The 22,715-nt window shown below is 51.1% G+C and overlaps 1 protein-coding gene across 14 annotated transcripts in view; it reads left to right on the forward strand.

The window, feature by feature from the left end:
• PAX2 (paired box 2) overlaps positions 1-22,715 on the forward strand; it is a 91,020-nt gene that overhangs the window by 49,166 nt on the left and 19,139 nt on the right. For 11 of the 14 annotated variants that reach the window (XM_010819983.4, XM_010819990.4, XM_015460715.3 and 8 more), the window contains 3 exons: positions 701-769; positions 19,684-19,859; positions 22,094-22,220. In XM_010819983.4, coding sequence (XP_010818285.2) covers positions 701-769; positions 19,684-19,859; positions 22,094-22,220 — 372 coding nt within the window. The remainder of the gene's footprint in view (positions 1-700; positions 770-19,683; positions 19,860-22,093; positions 22,221-22,715) is intronic. The other 3 variants (XM_010819986.4, XM_010819987.4, XM_010819988.4) reach the window with 1 other exon arrangement.

The following is a 22,715-nucleotide window of genomic DNA, read 5'->3' on the forward strand; positions in this document are numbered from 1 at the left end:
CCATCTCTGTTTTCACATTTGCTCTGTGGCCATCCGCTTGGGCCACGTGTCATCTCTTATTAGCCTCCAAAGGTGTTTCAGATGTGTGTAAATAAACCCAGGACCTCCTCTTCCCCAACACGGAGTCTTCCCTCCCTCCCTCCATTGCTGTGTATTTCTGCCCCCACACACACGTTTATTTATTTACCTTGGGAAATGTGTGTTTGATTTGTGCACATAGGTGCTTTCTCACATGGTTTATGCAGATGTGGGTATTGTGTGTTTTGTACCTTTCTGATACCTTTGGGTGAAAGGGACATGGAATGCCATGCATTGGGCAGGCACACAGTTTTCTGGGTAGTGCATACAGGCAGAGAGATGATCAAATGTGAGCAGGTGCACAATTGTGTCCCTGACACCAGCGCCAGGGGATGGGGAGAGTCCTGAGCCAGGCCTGGGTGTGCTCAGGCTGCCTGGTCTTGAGACACAGATGTGCATGTAGAGTTTTGCCCAAAGGCCCATGTCAGCATTACCCTGTTGGCAAAAGGATGGTCTGTCCTGGTCCTGCCTCCAGCGGGGCCTGGGCCCCACCACAAGGGAGACTGAGGCTGGGGACCCTCACAGAGGAGCCTGGTCTCCTAGTCTCTGGATTTACCTCTGGTCTTTGACCTGCCTACCTTTCGTGATCTCTCAGTGTCTGTCTGTCTCTTATTTGCTCTAGTTGAGGTATACACTGATCCTGCCCACATTAGAGGAGGTGGAGGTTTGCATCTGGTCTGGACTTTAAGAGGTATGGGGGCCAGAGGGAACCTGGTGAGGGGGCCAGGGGAGAGAGCTGGGGAGGCGGTTAGAGACTCTTTAGTGAGTGGGTTCCTAAGGGTCAGAGAGCAGACTAGGAGGAGGTGGCCCAGGCTTCCACTGGAAACCAAAGGCTAACGGAGTCTCAGGGCCTGGCTCACTTCCGCCTTGGGCCCTGCTGGATTGGGGGGCTGAGGCCCTGGTGGCCTGGAGGGTCAGGCCCTCAGTGGATGGGGGCACTTTTTCCAGCCCTTGGAAAAACAAAGAGCAGATCGGGTAGTAAAACAAAAGCAAAGGAGACCTGGAAGCACCTGACAGCCCTAATTCATCACGGCCCAAGTTTTTTCCTGTGTTCCCATTATATTTGTTTGTAAAAGTGGAAATCAATTTTGAAGGTAATTTTCTGGAAAGAATGGAAGGGAGGTGGGAGGGCCGGATAAGGCAGAGATGGTAAAAGGAAAAATTTAGGCCAGGCACAGCCCAGGGGCAGCTCTTGGCAAGGTGAAAGAAAATTGCATATTCAATCTCCATCCATGAATCTCCCTCTCTGCTGCCCGCCTCCTGCTTGAAAACAATGAAGGCTTTTTCCCAACGCTGGGCAGGGCCTCGGTATCAGCCTCACTTTAACTTCAGGGTCATTAATTCCCTGATTATTGAAGGAGAAGAGAGGGTTGCAGCATCGTCAATTCCAAAGGCACACCCCCCCCCATGTGATCAGGGCCTGGGTGGGGTTGGGGGGGGGGTGAGCCAGGGTGAGGTGAGGTGTTGTTTCAGAAGAGCACAGGGGTGGGAGGGAGGAAGTGGGGAGCCAACTGGACTGGGGGGGTGCAGGAAGCCAGGAGGAGGGGAGAAGAAGGCAGTCATTACTGCATACCTCTGTTGTGTTGTTATTGCAAATTAAAAGTAGCATGTTCCACTCCGCAGCTATCTTTGGGGAGGGAGGGGCACCGAGGGAGGTGGGGGATCTTATCATTGCTTCTTCAGCAGACCAGCCGTGGTGTCACCATGTGAGGTGACATTTGAATTTACAATTCCGCTGAGAAAAGCCATTAATTCACAAATTAACATTTCTCCCTCTCCCTCTCTCTTTAACACTCTCTCCCTCTCTCACATGGATGTGCAAGCAATTGAAAAGACAAAGGAAATAGCCTTAAGGAAGAGACTTTACTGCTAGTCTGTCTGTGCTGAGATTGCTCCCCCTGCTTCCAGATAGATAAACCAATTACCTGAGCCGCTCTGCTCCTGGCCGCCCGCGATCACCTCCTTTTGTAGGCTGCCTCCATGGCTGGATTACCCTCGGTGTATCTCATTAATGTAAACCAGGCATGCCCTGGTCACCCGGCTCCCTTCCCCGCTGTCTTTCCGGAGGGACAGTGGGAGGAGTGCTGGTGTCAGAAAAGGCAGGCGAGGAGGACCCCAGGAGAGAGGAGAGACTGCCCCTGGCCAGCTGCCGGGCTCTGGTTCTTTGGGTGTCCATGGCCTGGACCTGCAGTCCTGTTGAGGGGGTCAGCAGGTGAGTTCTCCGTGGCAGGTTTGCACGGGTGGACATTTAGAGGCAGAGGCAGGAGCCAATTCTTTGGGGCCCACAGGGCTGGTTCTCTCTGACCTTTTGGTTCAGAGGCTGGGGGCTTCTGAAAGCAGAGAGGGATCTGAGTGCTCCCTTCATGAAAAGATCTTAGGGATGTTTTGCTGAGTCCGCAGATCTAGGAGGGCCCAGAAGGCAAGGTGAGGTTGCACTATGTTGGGTAAACAAAAGGAGGTTGCACTGATTCCTTAACCTAAACTCGGTACTTGGGCGCAATTATGTCTTTCTGCCACCAAACCCTTAAAATCACAGCCAAACCCAGCCATCCAGCTCCTTCTTAGAGAAGACCCACCCAGGAGCATGGACCCAGAAGTTCTGGGCTCTCACACCTCTGCAGTGAGCTTACATCATGGGCTGGGCATGGCAGAGCCTTTTTGGCTTTTCCTGTCCTCCAGGCCCCGACCAGGCACTGCAGGAAGACAGATTGGCAGAGGGAAGTCATGCAGAGCTTGAGTTTCTGTAAGGAAAGTGCTTCTGTGGATCATTGCTGGAATGATAGGATTTCACACACACTGCCTGCTACCTAGCACAGGTCACAGACTCTGACCCCCCAGGAGCCAGGTCCTCTGAAAGTTCAGAAACCAGATCTCCATAGAGGGAATCATCCATCCAGACAGGTACCTGACCTTACCTTGCGTGAACAAAGCTCAGCCTATGTTCATTTTCCAACAAATATTCAAAACCTGGCTGCTGTCTATGCAGCCCAAGAGCGAACTAAGGTTCAAAGGTCAGCATTCACTAAGACACACACGCCCCCGAAAAATCCACTTCTGAACACACATTCATTGTTATGAATATATCTTCCTAGTAACCTGGGAAATTAGACCGTTCATACCTAAGCGGGGAATTTTTCTATCATAGTTGGATCGCATATTTTAGCTAAACTCTCGGTAATGTTGGCTACGAGCCTGTTGAACGCCAACCAGGTCATTATACAGAGGTAGGTTTAAAGGTTTTATTAAGACCTTTGCCTTGGGCCCTGTGTACACCTGAACGTACCTTTTTCAGTAGGGAGGAACCAGGGTTTAGCCATGACTGTGTGTAGCTGACGTAGGTGCGTGAATTTGTACATAAATACCTGCAATTATACCAGCGTATGCAGCTGAGTCATTAACCACCTTAGTTTCCCAGCCAGTTCATGCTGCTGTGGATGAAGAGTTACATTTGGTTGTTTGAGGAAGTATGTTAAGGTTTAGCACAAAAGCATGTATTTTTTTTTTGGTAAAGTGTCAAAAAAGTCAGAATGGATAGGTCGACCCCACTCCCCAGGAAAGAATGCACAGACTCGCATTGGAGGGGCTGTGTGCGACCCTCCACCACTGGAAACTGGGGTGGCAGGAGCGCAGTAGGGCACTGGGCAGAGACCTCGGGTCCTCCCACCGCCACATCTGTGTATGCACACCCACCTTGTCAGAATGTCTTCACTTGGTAACTCCCTTCAAGCCCTGCAGGTAGGCATTGTCCTCCTTCCCCCATGGGCAAGGGCACCAAGCAAGAATTCCGCTGCCTCAGCTCTGCCCTTCTCCCTCAGGCGGGGCCATGGAGGGAAGAGCTGGGCCCTGAGGCTGCTCCTCAGGCCCTTCTGCTGGAAGGCTCGCCTCCTCCAGGCACCATCTCCTCTGCAGGCCCACGGGCAGATGAGAAGGCAGGGTCCTAAAGGATCCCTCAGAAAAAGGGTCAGGGAAAAGGCAGCCTGGGAGACGCAGCCCTGCCGCCTGCTAGAGGAATGGGTCCCAGTAAACTCCCAACCATGAGTGTCTGCTCCAGAGGGGCGCTGGGGCCCAGGGAAGCCTCCCCCCAGCCTCCGCCCACCATCACTTGCCTTCCTCAGGGCCCTGGTGGCCAGTAGGGGTCTCTGGGACCCTCCCCATTCTTCCAGGAGGGTTGGGGGAGGGCTGAGAGACCGATCACGAGCCTCAGAGCAGAGTTGCCGCAGAGCCAGTAATTCAAACCATCCTGACCCTTCGGTGAACCCAAACCTGCTGACCTTGACAGCCCCAGACAAGGGAGGCCTCACAGACCTCAACCTGTGTGGAGGCATTGCCTTCTCTCCCTCCCGGCCTCGGAGCCCGTGGCCCAGCCTTCAGGTGGCTCCTCGTTTGGCCGGCCCAGCGAAATGCCAGCATCCCTCCCTCCCCTGGGGTGCCCGCCTGCTTGCCTCAAAGCACCCTTTGTGCTCATTTCCACTGGAGACAGGCGTGTGGGCATCTCACAGGGTCTCTCTGGGGCTAGGCTGAGGCTTTCTCCTTCAGACAGAGCTTTTACAACATGCATGCCTGTCTTCCTCCTGCCCCGACTTCAGCTTTTTCAGGAGCACTAGCCACATTGTGTGTGTGTGTGTGTGTGTGTGTGTGTGTGTGTGTGTGTGTGTGGTCCGGGTGCACACAGGGGCAGAGATAAAATGTGATCGAGACAGAGCAGACAAGGGGAGGAAAGAAAAGCTGGAGGAAAGCAGCCCCAGGAACCTGCATTAAAGTAAATGCAGTTTATGAAGTTTATGCTTTCCTCCTGGGGAGAGCTGGAATCTGTCCAACAGCCTCTCCAAGCCTGCCAGACAGCTCCCAAAGCAGAAAGTGCAGGCAGGAGTGCGAGCAAGCCAGTGATAGAGGGCAAGATGCACGGACTCTCTTTCTCCCCCTCTCTCTCTGGCTCTCACAGATCCCTCTCAGCCCCAGCAGACGGCAGAGCCTGCGATGAGGGATGCGGATAAGTGTTTGGTAGGAGGGTCCCCGGGTGCTTCCCTGCCCTCTTACTTCCCCACCCCCATCTCCATCACTTGTGCAGTGTGGACCACTGGAGCAACCAGCTTATGGAAGCAGCTCTGGGAGAAGGGCAGTGTGGGTGATCTTGAGGTCCTGGAAAGAAAAGGGACCAAAAAGTGGTCTCCCAGGAACCTGCCTGTATTTCTGATACTGGCGATCCATTTTTCTTTGGCAACTTGGTCTAGACCAATGTAATACCTCGCGGCTACTGAAGACAGCTCTGAAGGAGAAACTTAAGAATCTCTTAAGGAGAAACAATCAGAGACAGTATCTTTTTCTGGGAATTCAAAGGAAATAAATGGTTGACCAGGTAGGCTATGGGAGTGCTCAGAGGGACTGACAAGCAAGCTGGAGTCACTTTCTAGACTCTTCATCATGTGCACAAGCACATGGGTTCATGTGTGTGTTCACTAATAATATGTAAGCAGGCCAGAATCCTTAGCTTTAGAGGAAAGGGGAGTGTGAAGAAAAATGACTGGAAAGGGAACTATATAGCAGAGGCCTTAGCTCTGGCTGGGGAGAGGTGGAGGGGACAGAGGACAACCTCCAGTCTCTTGTCCCTGTGCTTCCTTGACATGCCTGGGCTGAGAATGGGCAAGGGGAGAAGCCTACCCACCCCCCCAACACACACACCTCTTCCTGGGAGCCCCATGTCCCTACTCACGTTCTTCCAGGAGCTGGGACAGAGAAAGACAGCAGAGATGGAGTCACCTGAAGGCAGGAAGTCAAGGAGGAGGGGAAGAGTGGCTAGAAATCGCTGATTGAGGAGGATGCTCTGGGAAGCCAGGAGACCTGAGGCATGGAGCAAGGCAGAAACTGCCCAGGGATGGCTTTTGCCCTTTCTCTCCTCTTTTCTCCCTTTCTCCCTCCCTTCGCATCCTCATCCCTTCCCTCTTGCTTCCACACATCTTTATTGGTTCCGGTAATAGCGTTGATTTGCATGTCAGGCAAAGCCTTGCTCCACACACAAAAAGAAAACCCCAGCCGTGGCGGTGTGGCAGTGTCAGCTCTCGTTGTTGTTCGACAGTGTAAAATTAAATTAATAAAGCCCCCAACACAGGAAAACATAACAGGAAATTAATGGCCTTTACTGTCGCTCTGATGCAGTCATTTGCAACCCTGCTTTCCGCACCAAAGACTTCATAAATGCAAGCAGTTTCTCTAAACAAGCATACTTAGAGCGGCCTGGTATGTAATTTTTCGCCTTGCTTGTGTCCTTTGAGCTAACAAAGCCCCCTTCCCTTCTGGCTCCAGAGAGGTTTCTAACTGATTCTGGCCACAGCTGGAGCCCGGCCCCAGGCAGAAGGCCCCAGCCCTCCTGAGAGCCCAAACAGGACCAAAGGAGGCCTCAGGTCCCACCCAAACAGAACCCCAGCCAGCCCTCCTTCCCCGCCAGCGGCCAGTGAGCCCAGAGCCCCAGCCTCTGCCCACGGCCAACAGGAAGGCACAGCGCATACTCTTGGCCAGGAAAGTTGATCACTGTGGGGAATTCACCCAAATCCACCCCAAACTCACCCCTCCTCTTCCTCTCTGCAGCTGTTCTCTCTCCCACTACCTGTTTGCTCCCCTTCCCCTACCTGTCCCTGCTCACCCTCCTGCTTCTCCATCGGAGGTCACACGCACCATGCTGGCAGTGTGTTGGCAGCGGGAGCCTGTGCACTTCTTTTCTGCAAACTGGAGGCTAACTTATCCAAAACAGGGAAAGTAACTGTACCAGTATCATTCTCTGGGGTTCTAGGTCTCCTCCATATATCCCCCTTCTCCCTAAATGATCATTCAGTCCATCCCTCTGTCCACAGGCATATTTCCCACAAACAGTTTCAGAGAACTGAGATCCTGTGGGATACTGAGAAAGCTTTCACTGACCTCTTTGGGGCTCTCTGTGGGCGGAAGTTCCCACTGTGTTGGGATGTATAAGAGAGGCAAATAACCAAGATGTGTACCTCACAGCACTCACAGTCTTTGGAGAGGCAAGGCTTGCCTAGATCAGACGATAAGCTGTTAATTCAATGCTGAGCCACGTGGCTGAGCGTTCAGTAGGAATCCAGGCAAGTGGCTAGAAGAGCCGGCAGGAAATGGAACTTGAAGCTGGAAATGGCTGAAATATGGAGAGGCTGTCCCTAGGGCTGTCTCCCCCATGGAGGGAGGCCAGTGGCTGGGCTGAGAGTGGTGACAAGGAGGAGTCAGATTCCTAAAGGTCATCTGGTCTTATCTGCCATGCACATAAAACTCTCCGCAGCAGCAGTTCTTCCTGACAGGTCACGGCCCCTGCCTGGACACAGGACCCAGATGGACAGTTGTCACTGGTAGCGACACAGCCTTTGTACTGAGTCAGTGTGGTGGTAAGGGGAGAACATGGGACTTGGGATCTCGATGTCTGGATGTGGGCTTCATCTCTGCTCCTTACTTGCTCTGGCTGATTACATAATCTCTCTGCATCTGTTTCCTCATCTTTAAAACAGATAAGAACACTTACCACACAGAATGGAGGCCAAGATGCGACAGTCCTCTCTCCCCCTCCTCCCTCCCTTCCATTCATTCCATCTGGTTTAATGAGCATCTGAAAAGACACTGGGCTGAGCCCTGGGTGGATTTCAGTTTCTCACATGGTGTGGTCCCTGCACTTAAGGGAGGTCCTTCACCATCCTGGTTACCATCTCTGAATTCATTCTTGACCGTTAAAGTCCCTCTTAAATGACCACTGAACTCTAGAGACAATCTAGCCAAAGCCAAGTACAGTAGAATCCTTGCCATTGTCCATCTGGAGAGTCTACATCCATAATGTAGCCTAAGATTACCTTCGATTTTTTAGCAGCCGTGTCAGACTGAAGCTCATATTGAGTTCGTGGTCAACGAAAACCTCGAGATCTTTTTCACATCAATTGCTATCAAGCCAAGTCTACCCCATTCTGCACTTGTGTAATTGATTTTTTAAAACCCTAAACACAGGGCATTCCATTTATCCCTGTTGAATTTTATCTTGTTGGTTTGGGCTCTTAATTTCACCCGAATAAGATCTTAAGGAGGTCTTCTATGTCATCATCCAAGTAGCTTTTTTTAAAGAGTTATTTTCCTTTAAAATAAAGGAGAGCCACAAGGCACACCAGTAGAGCTGTCCCTCCTGGCTGTTTTAGGAATTATTGAGCCCAACAACCGTCACCCATTTCGCTGTTCTTCATCTTGTTCATAAAGTTTAGAAAGATTTTCTGTGAAATGTTAACATTTGCCATATCTGCCGTGTTTTCTCAATCAGTTAAAAGAATCCAATATAAGTTGTTGAGCAGATTGAATGTCTGCTATGGATAAAGCATAACAGAACTGACTTAACAAAGGTAAACAGGAAGGACGCTGTCCTTGACCTCAAAAACCTTCTAGTCTAGTAGGGAGATAGATAGATAGATAGTGCATACCGTTATACAAGCAGATTGTGATAGATCTATGATCAAAGTATAAAGTGCTAATGATATATGTCAAGAAAGAGGGGTTCAGTTGCTTCTCACCAGGGCAATGGAGGAAGTCTTGGTGGGGCTGGCATTTGACCTAAATAATGATAACTAGTTAGGTTGCTACAACCTACTCTTGGTGAGTGCATGCAGCCTCCATGGTATCCCTTTTTTCTAATGCCCACAAATTAACTCACGATATGCAGTGTGTGCTGTGCTAAGTCGCTTCAGTCATGTCTGACTTCTTGAGACCCTATGGACCATAGCCCACCAGGCTCCTCTGTCCATGGGATTCTCCAGGCAAGAATACTGGGAGTGGGTTGCCGTGCCCTCCTCCAGGGGATCTTCCCAACCCAGGGATTGGACCCATGACTCTTATGTCTCCTGCATTGGTAGGCAGGTTCTTTACCACTAGTGCCACCTGGGAAGCCCCTGCATGATAATTTCTTCTAAAGATTTCCAGACCCTAATAGTAAATATATTAGAGTGTTGTTTGCATAAGCTTACCTGTCCCCCTTTTTCGCTATGGCATTGATCTTGTCACTGCCTTGCCCTTTCATTGTGACTGCTCAAGGATTATCAACAAAAAATTTAGGATCCTGTCTACCTCACCCCACCACCCTGCCCCACCTGAGGTCCTGATATTTGAGTTATTTGAGCCTGGGAGAGGTAACTCAGTTGAAATGGTGAAGAGTTACGCACCTGGCTCCCGCCTGCCTGGGCATCTCCTGCCGGTCTCATTTTGAGGAGTCTTCTTTGATGGAGAAGACTAAGTCAAGCCAGGGGTTGAGAAGCTCTGCCTTCTCCTTCATTTCTCTCAGTGTTACCTCCTTTCCGAGCACTGAGCCTACGCCTGCCTTCCTTTCTGTTCTTTCTCCAAACGTGGTTGCCAAGGCCCTTTTGTTGTTTCAACTGTTCTGAGCTTTTGTCTTCCTGACAGGCTCCTGCTACTCTCATATCTATCCCTGGTTATGGTCCCCTCCTCCCTCCTGTCCTTTATAAGAAGAAAAAAATAACTGGTCTGATACTAAGTGTGATATATGCTCATTGTAAAAATATTCAGAAGATACAGTCGTTTTTAAAAGAAATTACCCATAATCGCATCACCAAGAGATAACAACTGTTAGAATTTTGGCATATTCTTTACAGTCTTTTTGTCTCCTGTGTGTATATAATTCTTTATATTATGTATAATTATATATATTACATATATATGTATAATTTTTATCAGAATTGGAATGACACTGTACATACAGCTTGCATCTCACTTTTTTCACTTAACATTATATAGGACCATTTTCACATATCATTAAATATTCTTTGAAAACATGATTTTTTTAATGATTGCATAATCTTCCACTGTTCCATGTACATGTCCTTTTAAAATCTAGGCTCATCATATTTTAAAGCTCATTCGTGTGCAGCAACAACGATTTCCCTTAAATGCCCTCTCTTTCCACCCCTCCCCCACTCCCACTCTCTTTACTTTGTCAGGTTGATTATTTGAGCTTGTGGCAGTGGAATTTCATTTTTAGAGCATCCTGTCCTCATGGAATTATATTCCCCTCTAGAATCTCCTGCTGTGGGTGCACACAGCCGTTCTTTCCCTCAAGGCGTAGCAGTTTGCTTTCCTCGAGTCGGATTCTGCCCGAGTCCTCTTCTTTTGCCACTGTCAACTCTAGACATGGTTCTTTTCTTCCCAAATCCCCAGTGCGTCCCTGTGATCAGTTTCCTCTTTCTTGATCAGAATTAAGCAGCCTGGAATACTGGAAAAGGGCATAAGACTGAGAGCTTTCGTTCCTATCCTAAGGATAACTAGCTGTGTGACATGGGAAAATCACCCAACCTTTCTGAGCCTCTTTTTTTTTTTTTAATCTGTAAGAAGCCATCAGATTAAATTATCTCCATGATACTTTCTAGCTATAAAATGTGATAACACTGAATTCCTATGTGAATTAGTAAAGTCCTATGCTGCTGCTTTTTCCTTCTAAAGGTAAACTGTAAGGCAAGTAAAGAATGAATCAATCTTTGCTTTGGGAATTCTATACTACAAAGCAGCCAGCATTCTTTTATCAGCTACTATGTGTCAGGCTCTGGGCTAGATTTACAAAAATGAAAAAAAGATGGGTCCCTGGCTTTAAAATAGTCACAGTTTAGTGAAGAAAACAAACATCAAAAAAAAAAAACAAACCTTAAGTACATATGGATTCTAAATTTGACTCTGCCACTTACTGTCTGGAACGAGTGCTTTAGAGCGAGTTGCCCAACCTCGCTAGCTCTCAGTTTCTCCAGGTTATGAGCTCAGCTGCCAGAGGCATGTCCCCTGGGTTGCTTCTGCCTCCTCCTTCACTAGTTAGCTATGTAACCTTAGGAAAGTTCCTGAACCTCTGCACTTCCATTTCCTTACCTACAAAATGGAGATAATAATAGAAGCTTCCTGCTTTAAGTTCTGGTAAAAATGAAATGAGTTAATATATGTAAACTTCTTAGATGAGTGCCCAATATATAGTAAGCACTTAATGTTAGCTGCTGTTATTGTAAGGATTAAATCATTGGATTATGTTAGGCTTAGTGTCTGGTACCATAATAGGAATTGGATCGATTTTAGTTATTATTATTTCTACAATAGAGGTTTGGATAGATGTTTGTTGGAACGCAGAGAACAGAGAAGTGAATCCTGCTGAGGTAGGAGTTAGCAACCCTCTGGTGTTCATCTGAGGAAAGAGTCTAGAAAAGCTCGAGAGACGTGGCCAAGGACATATAGCAGGTGAGGGATAAAAGTAGAATTTCAGCCCAGCAAGATGTTACTCCTAGTCCAGTATTATGTTAGGACCACAGATGTAGTTCATGTCCCCAGAGACACATGGGTGTAAATTGGCACAGTAAGACTGAGGTCAGGCAGGCAGGTAGCCACCCCCTGTCTTCCACCCTGTCCTGAACACATGGAGTGTTGAGAAGCAGAGCCTGGTCACAATTAGCAGGTTTGCCAGGGCTGGAAGGCTGGGCAGAAGCTGTTGTTGCTCAGAGCCAAAGCTTCGGGCCAGGTTTCCAAGGGCTTCTTTATGCTTTCCTCTTGAACTTGGCTTGGGGTGCCTGGCCAGGGCAGTCCCACGGATTGTCTAGTATTAATATAAGGACGAGAGGCCATGGTTCCAGAATGTCATCCCACCTCCCTGGACAGTGTTTATTTACATCAGCGCCTTCTCCCACCTGGTCCTTGCAGCCCCTTCCCAGCATGTGGCACTCCGCTCTCCTGCTTTCTCCTTCCTTTCTGGTCTCCTGCCCTTCTCTCCTCACCCCCTCATCCCCTTCCTTTTCCTTCCTCCTTCCCACTCGCCTCTTCATTCTCTGAATCCTCGCTCTTCTCCCAGTCTGGAGAGCAGCCTGATTCTTCAGCATCTCTGACCTCTCTCCCAGCCCTCCATCAGAGGGGAGGCCAGGGTGGCAGCCCAGACCTCTGGTCCTGGCCGCTGTGGGGGTGGGGCCGGGGCTGCACAGGCGGGCTGCCCTGAATGACAAGCGGGGATATTGATCGCGTTCTGAACTCAGCCCAGCCGATAGAAGGTAATTAATGACTCCATTTGCCTCAGTACCGAGGAGAACAATTGAGTTTGAAACTGCAACAACTGGCAGCTGGGGAGACTGGGGGTGGCCTGGGGGTGAACCCCGCAGAGGAAGAAGGTGGTGTGAGAGGAGCTAAGGCAGAGAGAGGGGGGTAGAGGCCACCAATCAGAATGGGATGCAGCAAAGAGCCCCCACCTGGACCCAGTACCCTTGATCGCTCCTGCTCCCCAAATCCCCTAGAGGCCGAGGTCCATGACTTAGTGTCCCCACTTCCTCCACACTTTTCTCTTTTCTTCCTGTATCACTTTTCCAGGTCATTTTTAGTCTACAGGTGAAGTAAGGCTTACTTTCCCTGAGCTTGCTTCTTGTTAGCTGTGTGATCACACACGTTTTTTACTCTCCTTCAGCTTATTTCTCCGTTTGTAACATTAGACTAATGGTATCTCTTCTGCAAGTGTTCTGTGGGGGATTAGGGATAATGTGTGGAAAGCACCTGGAGCCTGCCTCATGCAGAGTTAGTGCTCAGTAAATGGCTGTGATGATGATCTTTGACAAGGAAAACAAATCTGATAGAGTGGAGAGAGCCTTAGAGTCAGACGTTCTTGAGTTCAAATCCAGCCTTTGGCTACTTTCTAGTTAGGAGATGTTGAACAAATAATTTTTGCCTCTCATCTGAAAAAATGAGAATAGTGATAGTAAATACCTCATAAAATTGAATGGATTAATGCGTGTATGTGGAAGCCCTGATGTTGTCAGTTTCCCTATAGATGGGTAGACATGTGTATTTGGGTTAATTTGACATTAATATACTTCTTTGCTATCCTTTAAAAGAATTCCTCTCAAATGCCTGATTCCTACTTCCTTGGGTTCAGTGGACAGCCCCTGTTCATTCCACATTGACTTTGATGAACCGTGGTGCTTTCTAACCAAGGAAATGGCATAATTTTATTCTGTCTATTACCATCACCCCCACCTACATTGGGGAATTCAGGTACAGTGTCAACACAAAAGGAAGACAGAACTCTTGTGTTTTGTCCCTTGTCTCGAGCCCTCATCCCTAATATGTGGTGATCAGTGCCTGCCCTCCTCCCTAAGATTCTGAGACCTCACTGGCCAGCCCTATTCATGGTTGGCCAGCCAGAGGGATCTGGCCTGGGATCAGAGGGGCGGGAGGTAGGGCTATGTTCCCAGGCAGTCCAGGAATGGATGGGGAGTGACAAGGCTAAGTGAATGAGAAGATAACACCTTTTTTGTTGAGGAGTAAAAGTCATTTTTATTAATGATTCTCGAAGTGGTATGTGCTTCTTGTACAAAGCCTGGATCATATGGAAAAACTTAGATGAGAAGTAAAGCATTTGCTCATGATCAGGGAGTAATCACTGTTACCCTGTGGGTGGCTCTCCTGGTCAAGGTGATCTTCGGTTTTACAATTCTCTTCTTTTGCATGGAGTTCAGGGCCCCACTGCTGGAGCCCTACTTGTGGGCTGGACCGGCAGATACTGCTACTCGTTGCTGCTCAGGCCACAACTGTCCACAGGGACTTTCCGTGTGCCAGGCTCCCTGGTAGAGCCTGGTAGATATGCCCTTGATCTAGCCATTTATCCTTGTTTAACCTGCACTTCAGTTACTCTGAACCTTAGTTTCCTCACCAGTAAAAAGTGAAAGTTGCTCAGTGGTGTCCGACTCTTTGCGACCCCATGGACCCCATGGAGTAGCCCACCAGGCTCCTCCTTCCATGGAATTCTCCAGGCAAGAATGCTGGGGTGGACAGACGTTCCCTTCTCCAGAGGATCTTCCAAACCCAGGTCTCCCGCATTGCAGGCGGATTCTCTACCATCTGAGCCACCAGTAAAAAGCATATGATAATCCCTAGCTATCTTAGAGAGTAGTTGCTGCTGCTACTGCTGCTAAATCGCTTCAGTCTTGTCCGACTCTGTGCGACCCCATAGATGGCAGCCCACCAGGCTCCCCCGTCCCTGGGATTCTCCAGGAAAGAACACTGGAGTGGGTTGCCATTGCCTTCTCCTAGAGAGTAGTTAGGAAGCCCAAATAACATAAGATCTACGAAAGCTTTCTGTTAACTGCTAGGCAAATATGAAGCGGTCAGAGAAGACAATACAAGCCTTTGTTCCCTTTGAAAGAATAATCTGCGTCAAAGTTTTAACTCAGCAGTTTGTTTAATTAATTTATTTATATGCTGTCTCCTTCTGGAAAAGACTTACGGGAGCTCACTCTCCTTCAGATATGCTATGGCTCATGCCAGAGTGGACAAGGCACTTGGAATGGGCTCCAGTTCTGAGAGTCCTGTTGCCTCGTAGTGTGACCTTGGACATCACCTCCCCTCCCCCACCTCACTGCCCACCCTGCTGGGTTTTATTACCTTAAAATGAGGAGTTTGGACCAAGTGTCCCCTCATCATTCTTCATACAGTCTGGGCTCAGCAGCTCATAGGCTGTAGCTTCAGTGTAGGGAGGGTGCAAATCAGGAAAGGGGGGACCCTGGGAGGGACACAGCGTCCTCGATGGGGTCAGGGGCCCCTCAGCTGGGTCTCCTGGGTTTGGAACCTGGGCAGCAGAGTGAAGTGATGTGGAGGGCAGGCTTTGGGTTCAAACAGACCCGAATTCAAATCCCAACTCATTTACCAGCTGCATGGCCTTGGATAAGCCACTTAACCTCTCTGCCTCGGTTTCCTTTTTTAAAAAATGTTTTTATTTTTGGCTGTGCTGGGTCTTCGTTGCTGCTGCTTGCAGGCTTTCTCTGATTGTGGTGTGTGGGCTTCTCACTGAGGTGGCTTCTCTCGTTGCTGAGCACCAACTCTACAGTGCAGGCTCAGTCGTTGTGGCTTAGTCTCCCTGCGGCAAGTGGCATCTTCCTGGACCAGGGATCGAACTCGTGTCCTCTGCATTGGCAGATGGATTCTTAACCACTGGACTACCAGAGAAGTCCCATCCTTATCTTTAAAAGAGGTATCACAGCATCTACCTCACAGGTTGTTGGGAGGATCAGATGGAGGGTTAAATGGAACAAGCTGTCAGTGCTGTGAGCTGCTAATGGATGGTGGCTGAGCAGGGACAGCAGAACAGGGCTGAACCCTCCACATACAAGTGCAGGGTGTCCCCTCGGGGGAGGGGGCAAGGTTACTAAACCTTCAGCAACCACATTTTCCAACCTCAATCTGAAAGTGGGGCCTGAGAGTGGGAAAGGATATTGGAAATCAGAATTGCTCCAGAAAGCCCAGGACATGTGGCATCATACTCCTGCCCTCCTCTTGGAGCCCTGACAAGACTTGGGCCGGTTTTACCATCAAGATGAAGGTTGAGGGCCCACTGTGTCATTTAGGGAAGGACTTCCCTGGAACCAGAAATGAGCAGGTAGACCCGCTTTATCCCACACCTTGTGACCAGAGCCGAGGTGCGGGGAGTCCAACGTAAGGGCCGTCTCTGGGCCCTGTTCTCAAGCAGCCTCTGCCGGCTGCCTTAGACGGCATCTGCAGCTCCGAGGTCAAGTTTCACTCTTAACTGGGAACACAGCGTGCTCTGTTTCTTGGACAGAGGTACTGTAGGTAGGCAGGAAGGTGTTGGTGTGAGTGGGAAGGGACCACAGTTGATGCTATTGGAAGTTAACAAGCAGTGGAGCAGGTGAGGAATGTGTGTGAGTCGATGCAGGGGCCTGTTGTGGGCTTCTCACACCCTCTGACACCTGGGGCTGCATGGGACTTGCCTGACAAGTGACTGGATGTCCTGGGATGCCAAGTCTGCCAGGTGGCTGGTTCAGAGACCTTCTGCCAGGGGTCTGGCTTTGAATGCTACTCAGGATAGCCTCATTCACTCATTCATTCATTGAGTACCAACTCTGTGCCCAGCACCGTGCCTGGCACTGCAGCTATAGAGACGTACTAGTCATGATTCCTGCCTATGGGGAGCTCCCAGCCTGGCTCCTTAGCAAGGTGGATGCTGTCTAATCACTTTCTTTCTTGCTCACTCTTCAGCCCAGATCAAGACTCGCTTCTGCCTCTTCCTCCATGTTCGCCCCAGAGAGCTGTCCAGTGCTTGGGCCTGGCAGTGTCTCCTAGCCCAGCCCCACCCCTCCCCGATGCCACCTCTGAGACTCCACCCTTGGGAAGGCCCACCCGGGCCCTCTTTCTCCACATCCTGAGGATGCACCCCCGCCAGTGGGAGGCACAGGCAATGGCTTTGTGTTCTCTTCCTTTTCAATTCTCTTCTTCCATGGTCTCTGTTCTTCCTCTACTCTCTTCTTCTTTCCTCCTCTGCCCTCTACCCTCCAGCCCCACCCTGATCCGGGTCCTGGGCTGTGCTCCCCATCTGGATCCTCGAGCTTCCAGGAAAGCAGAGCCAGCTGGGCTCATTCCTACAGCAAGTGGGCAAATGCCCTCAGCACAGCCTATGCTTCTCTAGGCATCTGCTGCGGGAAGCTTCTTCCCTTTCTTCCTCTCTTTCTTTCTGCCCTGTCTGTCTCTGGCTTTCCTCCTTCACCGAGCTTCCTCCGCCTTGGACCTCTGAGTCCAGGCCTCCTTGCCTGCCTCCCTTCCCCACCCTTCCTCCTGCCTTTGCTCCCGCCTCCCTTCTCTAGCCGAGGGAAGGGTACCACCCTGGTCTCTGGGGAGAGCCTGTGAGAGCCTGTGGGCCCACGGGCTGACCCGGGGGGCACTGCCTCCCTGTCCCCCACCAGTAATGCCACTGTCCTCTCCCTGCCCCTGCGACTTTCCACCCTGTTCCCCACAACTTTCTTTGTGCTCCTCCGCCATTCATCACGACTGCTGCCTTTCCCATTCCCTATCACCTTCCTTCTCCTTTGGGGGGTCTCCTCAAGCCTTTGGCAGCCTCATGCCTCCATCACCCTGGTTTGCTTTTCTGCCCTTCTGGCACCTTCTGTCTCTTCCCCACCCCACCCCCCTTCCCTCTTCCCTTCTCCCCGTTCCCAGTCTCCCCACCACCTCTTCCAGGAGCAGCCTTCCTTTCACCTTTCTTTCCTCCCTCCCTCCCCTTCCTGTGGCTGCCTCTGTAACCTGTCTTATCACCAGGGCCTGAGTATACGAAAAAAAATAAATAAATAAAAAGGTCAGTGAGTGGAGGGAGCAGCAATAACCCCTAAAACAGTACTATCAGTGGAACATGATTGATCAATTGAATTCCATAGCGGCTGAAAAATGTGGGATTAAGTAGTGTATTATACGCACAATGAGTTGAGGCATGATGTTCATTTCAAGTTCATTTCGCCGGCCTCTGCCACCAGATCAGGCAATCAATAGGGGCAGCAGATATCATATATCACCTCTCTGCGGGCTGGGGAGAGAGCACCATAATCTCTCGCAAATTTAGAGTGACAGATTTGTCAAGATCTGAAGGGCCCCTGAATAAATGAAGGAAAAGAGACTCCTCCAGCCAGTGACCTAAGGACAAAGCTTCAGTTCAGCCCCTACACACACACACACACACACACACACACACCCGGGCTGAGCCAAGCCACACACAGGCATATACACAAATCTACAGAGAGGCATAGTATGAGTCTCACTACACATAGCACACACCCATGCATATAGCATGTGAGGCTGTGTTCACAGACAAATGCACTTGACTCCCCAGGACCCATGGGTGACACTGGAGTAACCACACACAAAGACACTCACTGTCTCCCCCTGCCCTGACAGAAAGGCTTCCCAAAAAGGTAGGACTCCAGCAACAGAGGATTAGACACAATGAAACATGCAGATATTAATGGCTCCAAGGGGTGGCCTTAGGATGATGGCACGGCCTTGAAAGAGAAGCAGGCACAGGAGAAACATAGGGATGTGGGCTCACACTCCCTGTGCAGTCACACCTGTACACACACACCTTTTCAGCAAGGTTCTTGTGCTGTCACTTATACATACCCAGACGCTTATCTGGATGTGTATATGTGTGCAAATGCATGCATATACACAGAAGATACACAAAAGGGGAAAATAAATATGTCACCACCTGACTCAGATACAGAGAAGCACACACTCCCTCTAAGACAGAAAATCATCCCAGAGGCTTACACAGAAAAAACACACGTTTTGTGGCCTTAGGAACACAGGAAACAGAAATATCATTCATGTTGTCCCTGTGTCTGTCTGTCTACCTCAGACATCATCCTGGTCTCCATTTCTCTCTCTTTCACACACACACATACAACACACTTTCTTTGCTTTCCCACCCCCTCCAGAATGGAGTGAAGACAGGAAGTCCCATTAGGAAAGCAGATCCCCTTGCTCCATCTGGGAGACCAGCAAGAGACGATGGCTGCAGGTTGAGGTTAATCAATATGTAATATTTTCTATGGTCTCCTGAATGATACTGTATGGTGTTACTGTATATAATGCAATATTGATTATATCATATCATATAATCACCTATAAACTGATATATATAACAGACCCAGAGGAACACCCTGGGGCCTCCAGCATGGCTGGCCCCAGGCCCAAGACTCCCCAGCTGGTTTCGGGCTAAGGGAAGCAAAGGAGTGGCCAAGCGGTGGCTGCGAGGACCCAGCTTTGGGCCCGGGGAGTGGCGGGGCAGGGGTTCAGGGAATGTGGGCAGAGTGGGTGCTTGGCCCACTGTACACTCTGAAAACCCCTGCGGGTCAGATAGAGAGGGCAGGGCCAGGGAGGCAGGGGTAGCCAAGTGATGGGAGGCCCAGGGAAAGCAGCACACAGATGGGACTGGCCTGCAGCCCCAGGGAGTGGGCACTCTGTGGCACTGTCCTGGTGTTTCAGACCTGGGGTGGGTCTCAGGTCTCTGTGGAGATGGCAGGAGGAAGCAAGTGGCCAAGGAGCAGGCCTCTGGCAGAGTTTAGCCGGAGTTCAGGTCAAGGACAGAAGCTGAGGGGGGGGTTGCCTCAGAGCACAGCAGCATCTGCAAGGACCTGGGCTTCAGTCTCTGCCCGAGTCGCGTTTCCTGGCTCCCTGTCACCTGCCTTCCTCCTGCTCCAGTCTCAGGCCTGACCCAACGTAAGAAGAGCGCCTCCGCTGGGCCCCGAGTCCCTCCTCCCTCAGTGGTGAAGTTAATTACTTCACCCAGCCTCTGTGTTACAGTCAGCCTCAGAGATTTGATGATTTTCCACCCTTGGAGTCAGTGGAACTGAAATTCATCTCAGAGCCAAGTTCAATTCTCCACAGGCTCAGTAATGCTGGCCTGAGACACCCAGCTCCTCCCCCCAGGCTGACCCAGGGCTGAGGGACAGGAGGGGTTCAGGGGAGATATGTCCCAAGAGCCCCTCTGGCTCCCCCACCTCGGCCTAGTCCTTCCCACCCCCACCCCCACCCCCAGCTGTTATACCTTCCCTTTGTCTTCCCAGGTCGTTCTGGGGCGCTGGCTCCCTCAGTCAGGACTCTGACGCATGGCCAGCCCCTAGGTCAGCCCCTTAAGCCTCAAAACTGGGCGTAGGAGTCCTAGAAGGGGTACAGAGCCCCGGGGGCCCAGCCAAGTGCCCACCTCCTTTGCCCACTGCTTTGTTCTGTGTCTCTGCTCACCTGCGCTCATGCCCCAAGTGCCCCTGTGTCCTCCAGATGTGTCCGAGGGCTCAGTCCCCAATGGAGACTCCCAGAGTGGCGTGGACAGTTTGCGGAAGCACTTGCGGGCCGACACCTTTACCCAGCAGCAGCTGGAAGCTTTGGATCGGGTCTTTGAGCGTCCTTCCTACCCTGACGTCTTCCAGGCATCAGAGCACATCAAATCAGAGCAGGTGAGGAAGGAGCTCTCTGCTTGGAGAAGGGAGAGGGACTGGGCAGAGCAAGGCTTCTGGAGGACATGCACATAGGTCGGCCAGGTGCACACCCAGCATCATACGTGCTGCCTATAGGTGTGTCGTGTGTGCACACCCTATAAGCACCCTCACACTAGGACATTATGACAAAGCTGAGAAAATCATCGTGGTATGTTGCAGTTAGAAATGGTGAGTTCTGGTGCAAGTATGGCCCGCAGGCGAGTCTTACCTCCTCTGTTTCAGCCCCGTCCTCAGGTTCCCTGTCTATAGAATGAAGGGCTTGGATGGAAGACCTGACAGGTCGCTTCCAGCCCTGCCATCCTGTGCTCCTGGCATAGGGTACTCAGGAACAGCCCTTGCCTAAATGCCCCTAGAGTCCTACAGAAAGTCTGAGGAAGCTTGGATGCTCTTCTTGCCCCAGGAGGTGTCAGGAAGAGAGCCCAGTGCCCGCCTCCTGCTCCCCCACCCGGCTGTCCATCATGACCCCAGGCAGGCTGACAGCCCACCCCTCAGACCCAGTACTTCCCACAGATGCAGAACAACCCAGAACACCCCAGCACAACACACAAAACACATCTCCTAACTCCTGACACTTAACCGTGTGCATGTGTTCACAGACGATCCACCACCCACCTGCTCCCTCCCCACCCCTTCCCCCACAGCCCATCAGCCAGTTGGTGTGCCCTCCCCCAGACCACCAACTCAGCACCCCTCCATGGCGGCCTTCACCCAGAAGATAGGATAGCCCCCCGCCCACCGCCGCACGTGCATGCTCCTACACGGGAGCACACACACATTCTCCCCACACTACAGCCCAGGCCAGGCCCACAGTGAGCACAGCACGGCCTGCTATGTTTGCACACTCAGCACACACCCACACGCAATGCACAAGCACAGCCATGCAGACTCTGCACAGCACAGTTCTACTTGGGACTCCAACAGCTCTCAGCCATTCGCCTTTCTCCCCGCCCGTCCTTTTATCCCATAAGCTGTTTGTCTTCATAAAACAAAAATCAAAAGTCTTTTTAAGGTGCCCTGAGCCATAAACCAACAAAGGAGGAGCCGGCCGAGGCCGACGGCTTGGTGCACCCTCCCCGAGTCCCCGGCTGTATTACAATGAATAACCTTTATTTACTTTCATTAGACTATTAAACACCAGCACAGTCATTTTTCCCCCTGAAACTCGGAGCAGGGCCCATAAAGCAAATCCGAAGCCTAATTGAGTTCATTTTAATTTCTCTCCGATCACAGCGAATTACTCTGGTGATAAATCAGGGGGCAGCTTCACCCCCAGTAGAAGGCCTAATTTGCAGCTAATTACAAAACTGATTTCTACAGGAAGATCAATACGAGAAGGAATTGGAAATGACGAGGCAATCCTGTCCAGCCAAGGAGGGGAGGGGGTCCTCTGGGGGGGGGGGCCAGGAAGCGGAAGAGAAAAAAACGGACCCGAAAGCACAGAAAATCAGTTTTAATTTAACGTAATATTAATCAGAGCAACTTTTCCTGCTTTGTGCGGGCTCCTGGTCAGCCCAGCTCTGGGGTCTGGCTTGGCGGTAGCTGCAATAAAAAGGCAATTACCGGAGTGTTTCAGGCAGGACACCCTTTCAGAGTCAATGACTGGCCCCCTCCCACCCTTCTGTTAGCCATGTGGACTCTCCCCCTCCCCAATTTCATACCCCAGTGCACAGGCAGAGAGCGAGGGGCCCGTGAGGCTGTCTTTGTTTGTTTTTTAAAAAGGGGCGCCAGCACCCGATCAGCGGCCCAGCAGTGCCAGGCTGGAGGCCCCACTAGGCCCTTCCCCCCAGCTCCTGCCTCTGCCATCGCATCAGGCTTCATCTCTCCTCTCTGAGACTCCCTACCCCTGGGCACCTGAAAACACCCCTGGCCTCTTACCAGGGGGTTTCCCACTGCTACCTCTCGCCCTTGGGGGCTTCTTAAGCAGGAGAGGCTGCAGAGAGGTCAAGGGTGCTCGGATACCCACCAAGAATGGACAGGCTGCCCCTCAACTTCCCAGAGTCAGGTCTGCCTCCCCCACACACAACTCTGCATCATCCCTTGAGCCCACCCCCCCAACCCTCCCCGCCCTCTGCCTGGCCAGCTCCTTCCACCCCATCTGGGAGGGCTCCCCGTCCCTCCTCCCCATCTGCACACCGAGGCCTCTCCGCATGTGTGCGTCAATAGCGAGCTGTCTCTTTTCTCTCTCCTCCCAGGGGAATGAGTACTCCCTCCCAGCCCTGACCCCTGGGCTTGATGAAGTCAAGTCGAGTCTATCTGCATCCACCAACCCCGAGCTGGGCAGCAACGTGTCAGGCACGCAGACATACCCTGTTGTGACTGGTAAGGGGGCTTCCAGGAGGGTGGGGAAACTGCTTTCGGTGGGGGCGCCTCAGCCTATGCCATCTGGGGCCCAGTGCGACAAGTGGGCTCCCTGCCATGATCTCTGTAGAAAGAGCAAGTCTCCAAAAGCCAGGGCACTTCCTCAACAGACGTGTACAGATGTAGGAGAAAACACCATGGGCAGACTCTCTGTGTGCTGCAGCCTGGAAAGGTCAAAGCCAGGATGGGTTATAGCTGGTTCTTTCTGCCCATGCTTTTGCCTCTTTCTGTGCCTTTTTTTCTTGCCTCTACCAAGGTGGTGAGAATTATGAGCCTCTCGCTAGGATGTGCATGGGAGAAGGAGGGTAAATAAGCCAGGCTAGCAAGAATGGAGCCTGAGTGCTCATTCAGTGTTGAGCCTCCACACTCCCGTGTCCTCAAGTCCCCTGGAGGACCTGTGTCCCTCTCCTCTGGGTGGCCCGGGAGTACCAAAATTGTGGCTTTGGGCTTCAGGGC

This window comes from Bos taurus, chromosome 26 (assembly GCF_002263795.3).
Source record: "Bos taurus isolate L1 Dominette 01449 registration number 42190680 breed Hereford chromosome 26, ARS-UCD2.0, whole genome shotgun sequence".
NCBI classification, from domain to species: domain Eukaryota; kingdom Metazoa; phylum Chordata; class Mammalia; order Artiodactyla; family Bovidae; genus Bos; species Bos taurus.